Genomic DNA, 12095 nt, shown 5'->3' with positions numbered 1-12095 from the left:
GTTACTTAATATTTATATAAAATATATATATATATATATATATATATATATATATATATATATATATAAAAATGGAAGATATCATAATTGGAAGAGAGTCCCCTGGGTTATTAAATATATAAATATATATATAAATGTTCAAGGTCTCCATACTTGTTAGTCCATCATTGTAAGTCCGTGTGTGAACCTACTCTCAACCAGTGTTGTTGCCAGGAGGGGGGGTTGGCGGGGGGGCGGGCAGACGAGGCTTGCTCCACTTTTCCATCTGACGGAGCAGAAGGGATCTAGACTGTGTTAAACACCAAGTCAACCCAGCGAGAGGGAGTGGGCCAGTAGGGCTTATGTTTGCTGTGCTATCACTGGACATTACAGACATGGATGAGCCCTTGGCTCGTTTCCCTGTTGTCACAACAGACCGCAGGGGGTTTGTTATCATGGAGGGTTTGATTCTCCTCGTGTGATGGTTGGGTTCAGGGCGTTTTCATTGTCTTTAAGTAGCATATATTTTTGAATATGTTATTTAGTTATAAGAATTTTTGTATTTTCTTTTTTGCTTATTTGTTGGACAGTCAGGTTAGCCTTACAGTTCTTCCTCATGGGAAGTGTTGACCTTAGATTGAATCTAGTGAAGAAGTCTCGCTGTCATTTGGATTACAGTCACTGCTCACACCAGGATCTAAATGTAAAGGAGCGACTTGGTAAGTCATAGTAAAAATTACATTCAAATCTATGTCTTTATGGATCAGAAAAGACTCAATACTCAAGTCAAGTACAGTGTTTGCCTTATGGTGTTGTCTGGTGCGATTTGACCCATTATCCTCTTTACTTGGGAAAGTAGACTTAGAGGGCAGTGTGTTAGTGCTCTTTGAAGGTCAGTGTTCTCCCTCTGGCCTCAAGTGGCCTATGCAGGGTGTTGGTGAGATCATTTTTAAATGTGCAACTTGAATAAAAATATTGTATTTTTCTTGGAGGTTAAACACAACCCAGACAAGGAACTACATAGAGATATGTATAATAATGAATTATTATACTCATAGTATATATGTACTCAATTATATTGATCAGAATCATTATCTATAGTTCTTCATCTTTCCTATCCCACAGCTAAAGCACAGCTCGACCTTGTTCCGTTTGCTTTAATGTGACTTGTCAGTGAGGCTGGACTTTTGAAGCCACAGCTGAAACCTATACAGGTATCTTTAGCTTTTGACGCTCAATCTCCAGCTTGGACATCGGGGAGATAGATAATCCCTAGAAAGAAGCTTATAAATTAGCTGACTGCCATTACAAAGACTTTGAGATTGAAGCAATTGAGGTCAAAGACACGGGAGAAATTCCGAAAAGGGCTTATAAAGCAGCGTACATTGTATAGGCTCAGAAAACTACATGGTAAAGATGGAAAAATATGTATGATTTAATAATTCACAACAGTTAAGGAAATATAAATGCATTGCCAAATATTACAAAATTATTTTGTAATTTATTATGTTTATGTTTGATTTGTTTTATATATATATATATATATCTATACATATATATATATATATATATATATATATATATAAATCAAACTCACTTAATAATGAAATAATATTAATAATATAACATAATACAACAATAATGTAAGATTATAGTGTTGGTTGTTTTTGTGTACAAATTCAAAATATGTAGTCTTGACAGTTGTGACGTCTTTAAAACAACTTTAATGAGTTCTTTTGTGTCAATCGTTAAGCAAGCATGAGGCGCAGTGAGGCATAAATCGAAAAACAAACCAAAACATTATACCTGACATCATTGAATGCACAGCATTAACAGTATTTATTCCATCAAATTAAGGACAAATATCCGGAGGTAGCTGTAGCATAATTGTTTTTTTCATAGGAACTATGAAAATATCCATAAAGTTTGGTGGCACATTGAAACAAAGTAGCTGTTAACTGAAAGATATCCTTTGAAGAGGTAATTGATAAAAATCTATTTTAAATGAAGACATGCTGCTGTCACACTGATTTACATGCTGTTTATTTCTCCTGATGTTCCAAACACTTTTGCCATTCCCCTCCAAGCACTTCTGACATTAATGCATATACTTGATACATGTCTAATGGAACATTTTGGCACCAATGAGTAGTCGGAGACAGACTAATGGACACAGAGATTGCAATTTCCTAATACTTAATGAAAATGGACTAAAATTTATTTTGTCTCCAGTCATAACGTGAATCAGTTTTGACAGCATTTGCCGGCAGCTAAAATTAGTGGCTAATGTTAATCTTTATTGCGTTAATGACAGCAACATCTCTCAACACTGTAAGTTGTTTTGAAAGCTCGGCATAAACTTGAAATTAAATGTCACCCACACTGAGCGTTAGTTTCTCAGAATTCACATTTCTATGTCTTCATTGTTCCTCACGTCCACATTGTCTTGTGCCTATATGCTGCAGACCTGGTGCCCAGCAGATTTGACTGTACATGTACAGGTTGCGCTCTGGTGTCACGTGCACAGAGCATGATTAACCTTTTTATTTTTATTCTTGTTTTCGATCAAAATCAATCATGATCATTTTTGACAAATTCTTGATTAATAAGATAACATATTGCAATCTTTTGACAGTTCTAACGCTTACACAGCTTCTTATGATTCTCATGTAATGGTAGTTTTTCTTTCGTTGCAGTATATATTTGGGTTTAACCAGTAGCATCTGTTTATACATGCACTACCTGTTTTCTGCGATAAGAGTCGCCCGGCATCAGCTCAAGGCTCATTTCCGTGCTCTAATAAAAATGAAACAAAGGTCATGTTTTTTAATCCTTATCCACCAGCTCAAATATTCTTTGTGTGTATTTTTTTTATGCTCAGGTGGACAAAAAAAATGAACAAAATGAAAAAAAGATCAATTGAATTAAACTGTGGTCAGCAGTTATTAAAACTGGAGGTTTTTCAGGGGAAGGTCACTGATAATGTTTGTTTGTGTGGGCCTGGCCGTGTTATCTCCACAGACCTCCTATTGAGAGCTGTCAGACACTTTCTCATTACCACAACTACAGTCTTGCTGCAAGACTGCTTTAGAATAATTGATGTGTGTGTGTGTATATGTGTGCTCTCTTTGACTTTGTTAAAAGCTTGAATGCGTTTACCTTGCCTTTATTTATTTTTAAAGCATAAATCATCACAGATTAAACCATGCACACCCTGATGGAAATAACAGAGCTCGTCTTATCATTCTGTCCGTCTGTATCACACTCACACATGCACCTTCAGCTGCACTTTTTTAATAAGCCAGCCTTTTAACGTGTTGCTCTGCGGTCGGTGGTCGTCGTAGAGTTGAATCGTTGTACCATCACTAATATTATTCAATCAGCGTCATGTTTGTGTGTGTCTTTTGATTGCATACTAATTATTTACCAAGTCAATAAAGCTGTTTGCCGGTGTCACGACGTAGTCTTTAAACAGCAAAATGAATGTCTAAGAATATTTTTTTTATTTAGTTATTTAATTTATTTTTTTATATTTCTATTTTAGTTTATGTTTATGTAAATACACAGACGAATTATTAACACATCCGCTTATCAACAATTTCCCATGCAAACTAGATGGCAAGTTTTGAGGGCATACTACGAAATGATGGAACAAGATTCTTAATTAAGTTTGCGATGTTACCATGAAACATTGGAAGTAGACGTTGACCGAGGACTGTAGATGTGTAGGAGGAAATGTGATTTTTGGTACTGAGAGAAAGTGAGATGTGGATACCAGGCTTTAATTGAATTAATTTTATAATATGGTGCATCGTTGTGGATTAGTGTTCTAAGAGAAATGGCTGCTTTTGAAAATAATTTTAATGGAACACAAAGTAGTCCTTTCCTAGGCTTTTGTCTCCACTCATTCAAGGAAAAACCCATCTATGGGTCAGCGAGAAGCAAAAAAGTACACGTCTGACGGAACAGCTGATCTTTCTATCGTTTTTATACTTTAAACCCACTATTGAGTGTTTATGTAACAAATGGCTGTGCGAGATCAAATAAGGTGTTTTTTTTTTAAAGTTTGTTTAGTTTTCTGGATTGAATGTTGGTGCTTGAAACATTATATTTACATTTGTCCAATCTCTCAGGACTGAATATACTTCTGTGCTTTGGCTTCTCGGTGCGCAGAAGTCCAGCAAAACTAATTTTGTAATTAAGGCAGCGGAGACGGGGAGTGGGGAAAACCCATGTGTTGGTGTTATTAAAATAGTAATTAAAACAACAACATGACTAACACTGTATCATACATACCATGTTTGACTTTTTTGTTTTCCATAAAAATGACATTGCTGTTACTAACTGATTTCTCATGAAGGTGCATAAAGAGATGTATTTAAACCTTTAAGCCCTGTTACATATAGGTCAAAGTCCATCTCATCAGTTACTTTTTATAATGTCTTTGGGGACTCTTTGTTGGCGCTACCCCGGCTTCAGCATCAGGTTAATGTGTTGTGTTTGCAGCCGTAATTATTAGTTCAGTTAGAATCGCATTGATTGACCTCTGCACTCCACGTCCTATTAAAGGCTCACGGAGGAACCTAAAGGGGCTAAAAATAAAAGAGGGAGACGAGACAAATGTAGAGCAATAAAGAGCAAAAAGGTTCCGTTGTGTGGGTTTCTGGGAACTCACTTCTTTTCGTGCGATGTCAAAGAAATTGACTGTGTAGCGCTGAATAACTCCATACATCACGGCCGTGTTGTTTCATCCGTAATAGGAAGTTAATGCAGCCACTTTTCTCTTTTCTTAAAGGTCTGCTCTGCTTTGCAGAAGTGGGTGAAGGTTTAGCAATAGAGAAGTGGGTGATGGGGGTGAGACAGATTATAAATACAAACTTTAAGTGATGCTAAGTGGGCCTAATGGCATAGGTCGAAGTATGAAACCTTTAAAACTACAAAAAAAAAAAAAAACAACGGTTAAAGCCAAACCAGATCCCATGTGAGTACAGAAGACAACCAGGATACATGTTTACTCTACGCCAACTGTGAGGACTAAGTACTCTCCAAACACCGCATTTGCACTGCATATGAATGTTTGCTACATCATGCAAATGTTTTTTTTTTTTTTCTTGTTGGTATTTCTTGCGCCGTTACTGTTTATACTCCCTGTGTGACTCCGACCCCCCCTCCTCTTTCTACCTCCAGGGAAGCTGGCGGAGAAAACTGGGGCACAGAAGGCTGCCAAACGCTTACGTCGACCACTGTCCACATCAAATGCCTGTGCAGCAGGATATCCACCTACGCCGTTTTAGCACAGCAAGCTAAAGACCCGGTGAGTCACAGCAATGTATAGCCCAATATAATCTGCCAGACCTGGGGGTTTACCATGCAACTGCTGTCATGGGCCAGGTTAGTAATCTTAGAGGTCTCCTGAACTGTAAACAAATGTGATATTTATGTTCTTTTTTTTTATTGGAACTCGTAAATACAGTGAGTTGCTATGGTTATTATTATTTTATAACAAGATGCTGTCTGAATCCTGTTGTCACTTTCTGTCTGATTGAAATATTAGGCTGCTAATGACAGGTTGGAAAGATCAGGACGTTAAGGGATTTACTTTCATGTCATAGAGAAGATGCAGGCTGGAGGCACATCGTACGCTATCTGTTGTAATTAATTTACCCAGCCTTAAATGATCACTTATGTTTGTGGTTTTAAAAGCCAACTACTTCAAACAAACATCGACTTCTCATCTCATGACACCCTAATGTCATCTGCACCTAACTGCTTTATAATAGCTTCTGTAATAAATCCCTTTTTAGTCATTAAGTGAACAAGGTTGGCTAAATAGAATCCAGGTTGTGCGTATTTTTTATTTATTTTATAATCTGCTGACCTGATGACTAGTTTAGACAACAAATCTCCAACTCTGGCAGGAAACAACATCGAGATGAGATGTGATTGTGAAGAATGGAGGATAGCTGCGAGGAAGTGCTCAACCAGACAGAAAAGGCAGTCTGGTTTAAGCTGTGAGGGAAAGCTTAGGAGCCAGATGAATGTAAGTGTTCAGGGCTTTTAGCAGTAATGCATTACTGGACTCATCACAGAGAAAGCCAGCAGTACGTTTCATAGGCGTTTATTTTTTGAGCGTGCCTTATAAAGAGCACTCACGAGGTGCCATGGAAGTGGCTTTTGACCTCAACATTACCAAACCTATGGGCTGACATTTACTGCGGATTAAATGTGGAAATAAATGTCAGTGGTGTAGGAAGCTGAACATGTTCTCTTCACTTTTGCTTTTCAAGTTTTTGTTGTTGAGAAGTGCATCTGAGCTGGACCTGTGAGGTGCTGGTGATTGATCATTGTTATGTTCCTTTAACCTTAATTGAATGTAAAAAAGTTTAAATCCTATATACTCTATGGACTTTAAACCTCTACAGCATAGAATTTGTGTGCAAATAAAAAAAACAAAACAAAACAAAAAATGACAGGATTGATGCGACATACATTAGGGTAAATGTGTCATCCCAGTATCTATTTCCAGTAATGGTGACTTATCTGTCCACTGAAGGGTATTGACTTTTCCTGTACCACTCAGCAATCAGCTCAGTCACGTTGAGAGAGCGAGAGCGATCACAGACAGCAAACACACATTGACTTTGGTGATATCTGAGAAAAAGTACTTTGAGTGAGTCATTAGTCATTCATACTTTAACTTTTGAATCCAACGTTGAACCCACGGATTCCGATGCGAATGTTGTGATACTCTTTTTGTGTCAATAGCACTCAGTAAGAAGCTATTGTGGCCGCGGCTGAGTGCACTTTGTTGCTTTAGGGTGCTTCACGGTTAGCTTTTCTATTGTACAGATAATTGGATTCAGTACAAAAGAGAGAGACAGATTGATTTCGGTGGCACGTCAACATAGGCATCTCCAGAAATTCTAATATGGACAGTTGTGCTTATTCCTAAAATCCAACACACAAACAGGACTGCATGCTTCAATATATGCACCCGGCCACTCAAACACAAACAGCCCTACATGCAAACAGTGCTACTCAGTGTACAGGCTGTGTGGCTGCTAGAGCAAAGCTGAGTATCAACAACCCAGCTCTGACAGCTTATCCCAGGCCACGACACTTGGGACAAGGGAGGGCTGAGGATTAACCTCCATGTTTAATGGAAAAAGGAGGAAGGCTGCTGTTGGAAATAGTGATGGAAGGATTTAGCAGCAGTGCTGCCATTACAGGCCATTTTTACAGTGGAGTGAGGAATGGCCGCTTAATCCTGTTTACTTGCCATAGCCTCTGAGATTTCATGTGTGCCAGTCTTTGTCGGTGAGTGTGTGTGTGAGAGAGTGAATGCAGGCGTGTGTGTGCCCATTTGCCTGTGAGTCTATAGAAAGGACTTCACTATCAGACACGAGCCAGAGGTTGTTACTCGAGATGAGCCACAGAGTGAGTGAAACACTTGATAGAGTGAGGTCATGAAATCATACAATAAGCCGAGCCATTTAATTCCCAGAATGACTGTAGTGGGAATACAAACCCACGCAGACCCTACTGATAGGTCTGTTCTCATGGCTGTAGCATAGCTCAGTGGATCACAGCACTAGGAGCCCAGGCAGGTATTGGCTCTGTAAAAGTCAGTGAAAGATCCTGTGCTCCTACTTAATCATCACAGTTTATAACTCTTTGCATCGTTTTATTAGCACATAAGTTTGATGTGTTGAAATTTACCACAGTTTTCAAGTACCGCAAATGTCAAATGTGTTTTTTTTAAGAGCTGTAGTGGGGATTTAACGTCATACAGCTGCTGGAAAAAGGCTAAGAAAGAGTGCAGGTGCAAAGTTGGCAGTTAAACCATCAATGGACACTCACAGTGGGAGTGGCAATGCTGTGTCCGTTTCCATAAATTTGGTTTAAGTTTTGATTTATTTGGTCGATTTACATTTACAGTAAGGTAACAATGAAATATAATATTTTGAAGCCGAAAGAGTATTAGTTGAAGCAAAAGCTTATTTTTGACAACCCGTCATGCTCCACATACATTATAAATTACAAAACAAATATTGTGTGAAAATGACTCACAATAACTACAGAACACTCTCCTGTTGGTCTTGGTGTTGACAGTTCTGACTGTTTGTAACAAGAATGGCACTCATTCTTTTTACTCTAATCACTGAGGGTTTAATCATTGTATTGTCACTATGTTGCCATTCCTGATCACTGAAGTTTATTGGAAAACCAGAACATATTTGCTGGTGTTTCACTAAATATGAAGATGTATTTTGCATGAAAACAAAGGCGAAAAATACAGGCATTTTGTGATTTATAGGTAATTATGTTATAATTGTCCTGGTCCAGCCCGCTTGACATTTAATCAGGTTGTATGCAGCCCCTGAACCAAAAATGAATTTGACACCTCTCATTTACGCCATGCATCGTCAGGAATTGTGGGAACCACTGGGTTACAGGCTAGGGATGGATTTTTGGACCAAAACTTTCCACAAGAGTAAAGTGGAGATGCAAATACACAGGTAAATCACTTGTTTCAAGTGCAGTATTGCATAACTTAAGCATTATATAGCTGTGTTGTGTAGGTGTGGCAAAAAAGACAGGGGGAAAGGTGGGCACAGAGGGACAGGAGAGGGGGAGTGGCAGAAGAACAGGTGGGAGTGGAGGGAGGCATAGTGTCAGTGAGAGAACATAACTAGGTTAAACTCCTGAGCTGAAAATAGCTATCGTCTCATCACATGGTAGCAGAGCTGCCCGGGGGAACCTGGTCTTGTACAACCGAGCTTCAGCACAGTCCCTGTAATCTGCGCTCCCTTTCTGTCTTTCTCTCATTTCTTTTCATGTACACACAAATCTACATATTCGCAGTATGACGAGGCAGTCCAACAGCACAAAATGACTCCGTCATATGTGGTTTGACCAAATCTTGTCTCCATAATTACGAGAGACGTTAATTGTCTATCTTTTTCTCCCGAGTCTGTCACTAACCAATATTAGAACTAATAAATCCTGTATTCATCTAGGATACTCTGATGTTGAAAATGAAATTTGAACATGCTTTACTTGACAAAAACTTGAACTTTAAAGCCCTTAAATCCAAACAACTATAAACCTTTTTAAAACATCCGAAAATATTTTTATTTACATCTAAAAACGCACCTCACTAAATTATTCATTATGTATTCCAACAACCTTACAATATGTAACGGTCAAAGTGCAGGCAGGCAGTCAAGTATTAAGATTTATTTGTTGTTTACATTGTTGATTTTAGATTCAATTTTAGTATTTCATGTTATTACAAAAGCTACTGAAACATCTGTCATACTGACAAAGAATTATTAAGATAACAAAAGGTGAATTACATTTTAGACTCCGTTCAAGAGTGAAAGTTTTTATTATATACTCTCTACTCACTTGCAGCATACGTTCATGTGAATCAGACACACTATACAGCCACACACTGAGGATGATGGATTAAACTTCACAGGTTAAAAAAAGGTGTAAGTGATGGGAAGAAAAATATCAAAACTTTGCATATTGTTTATAAAGCCTCAGATTAAATACAGATTTTAGGATGTGTTTTAATAAATGCAGTAACTGTCAAAGAGATTGATCCTCAGAATTAAAGGGAAGCAGGACATGATTATGACATGTTCTGGGCTGTCAGACAAAACAGTAGTGTTAGTCTGCAGCATGTTACATGATTGTAAACTATAATGTCTGTACAACATCTTCCAATGTAGTTCTTGAGTTTGAGACTTGGATTTGAGTCTTTAAGACTGAGACAATAATGAGACAACATGTAGTCGTTATGTCAGTATCCATGGCAGGCTGAATGTAATGTCTTCCCTTAATAGTACGGAACTCTTTGTAGCCCACATGTTTTGCCATGAGAATCAAAACAAAACTGACAGCAGATTGCAGCGACAGGCTCACCTGGAGCTGTGCCATTTGTTATCACATTTGATTATAGAGATTTCACACTGACAGCAAACAAATGTATGGCCACTTGAAAAGTGTGTGGCATCAGGATAAATGATGCCGGCTCAACTACGTCCAACCTCAGTTTTATCATCCACCTCAAACGGCACAAGGACGGGCGAGGCACTTGAGGTGAAGTGAATGTGAAATATTTCACACAAGGGTATTATATAATTAACATTTCACTAGATTTGATTAGTTACTGCAGAATATTGTTTCTTGCATAATTTGTTTTATAAACTTTTCACATACCAAGTGTGTATAGTGCTACTGTGAAGGATGCAAGGTGCACAATAGTCAAATTTTTTGTTTTTGCTACATATTCAAATTAATAGAAGTCCATAGAAGCAACATGAAGGTGTGCAGGAACCACAGCTATGAAGGGATGGAGCGGCAGACCACTTAGAGTTGTCATCACTCTGCTGACTCATGCTGCAGTGTTTCAAATCTCCCTGGCATCGAAATGAGCGCGGGATTGTGCACCAGTGGCTCCGTAGGTTTTGACGGATGAGCAAACGTGACATCACTAAGTCCATTGTGGGACACAGCGAGAAAACGCTGTACCACTTGATATCCTGGATCGGTGGAGAAATGTACTCCAGGGTGACAAATCAACCTTCTTTATCTCACAGCCTGTTGGACGGAACTGGGTTTAGTGAAGAGTCATGATGAGATCAGTTCAGTCTCGCTCAGAGCCTTGACCTCCTTGGACACATGGTAGAAGTTTTATTTTTAAAATTTAAATGCTAAAAAGAAAATACCAAGACTGGCAGGCAGTTTCATCTTAATGCCTGTGGATTTATAATAAAACATAGCTTAGTGGTTTTGTTCCCAACTTTAGAGAACGTTAAATCACTGTATCAGCATTCGACATTCCATCTACATCTTAGAGGTTCTAGATAAGGAATATATTAAAACCTAAAATTCCTACATTGGTCTAACTCTGTACCAAAATTTGAAACATCAGTTGTCTCTTTGTATGTATAGAGATGTTGGCCCTTTTCTTTTTTTTTCCTGCATTTTCTTTCATATGAGGTGGTTTAGATAATGTTTCATCTCCCTGAATGTGTTCTGCATGTGCACCATATCGGTATTCCTCCCTTCCTCTGCCTCCCTCTGGAGAATCCAGCTTTCTTTGATGGGCCATGGAAAACCACTTAAAGGGAAGCTTTGACTCCATCTCATTTTCTCTCTCCTGTTTCTATTTCTTCCTCATCCTCCTACACTTTGCCGTTTCTTACTGATTCCTAACTCTTTCCACTCCAACTCTCTCTCTGGCTGTTTCTCCTACTCCATTTTCTCCAGGGTTTGGATCCTTCATCTTTTATGAAGTTCTTTCTCTCCTTTTTTGTTTGTTTGTTTCATTGCTTGACTTAAGCTTATCAAAAATAAACACGCTTGAATTCATGCAGCTTAAACCCAGGCATCCATTTACGTGGATATTCTTGGACATTCTTTTGTGTGTAGGTCTGTACTCTACTTTCAGTGAGAACACCTTGGTGTTGATCTTATTTGAGAGAGGAGAAACCGGTCACACTAGGAGCTTAATTAAGGAAATTTGGTGATTGAGAACCTAAGAACAAGACAACTACGAAGACCATTTTGGACGTGGTGCGGAGCGTGCTCTAAATGCAGCTTCATTTGTCTGTTCTCGTCTCTCTCAAAGGCACCTGAGGAGAGAAGCAAAACACCAGCCTTTTCTTCACCATGACCTAATTCACTTAATTACACGCCATGGTCTCGTGTTCTACCCTCGTACACACGACGTTGTGCGGTGTTAGCAGATAGGTGCTCGGTGTGGCTTTCAGAGAATATCATTTGGCTTGCATGAGGTTGCTCGGTTCACAAATAATCACTCAGCAGTGTTGGAGAATTGTACTTTGATAGATGTCCCCCAGAGTAAGATAAGAAAAGGCACCCATTCCAGAAATAATTTTTTGATTTCCTGTCGTAGTACTTCAAAAAACACATGAAACACCAGTAGTTTTTGGACTCATAGTTTAGAGGACTTAGTACTGGAGCAGTGCTTTTCAAGCAGAAGAAAACATTGAGCTCTCTGAGTACCACCATGATGACCAACATTAGAATATAGCAGCATAGGCCTGCCCTGTTAGCTTCCACCACACACGAGAGATGTT

The 12095-nt window shown here is 38.6% G+C and overlaps 1 protein-coding gene across 4 annotated transcripts in view; it reads left to right on the top strand.

Annotated features, from left to right (window-relative positions):
- adgrb2 (adhesion G protein-coupled receptor B2) overlaps positions 1 to 12095 on the top strand; it is a 165683-nt gene that overhangs the window by 115514 nt on the left and 38074 nt on the right. For all 4 annotated transcript variants that reach the window (XM_025065396.1, XM_025065397.1, XM_025065395.1 and 1 more), the window contains one exon: positions 5167 to 5293. In XM_025065396.1, the coding sequence (XP_024921164.1) occupies positions 5167 to 5293 (127 nt within the window). The remainder of the gene's footprint in view (positions 1 to 5166; positions 5294 to 12095) is intronic.

Source organism: Cynoglossus semilaevis, chromosome 18 (assembly GCF_000523025.1).
Source record: "Cynoglossus semilaevis isolate Cse_v1.0 chromosome 18, Cse_v1.0, whole genome shotgun sequence".
In the NCBI taxonomy this organism is placed as follows: domain Eukaryota; kingdom Metazoa; phylum Chordata; class Actinopteri; order Pleuronectiformes; family Cynoglossidae; genus Cynoglossus; species Cynoglossus semilaevis.
Note: the sequence above shows the minus strand (reverse complement) of the source record. Positions and strands in the feature narration are given on the sequence as shown.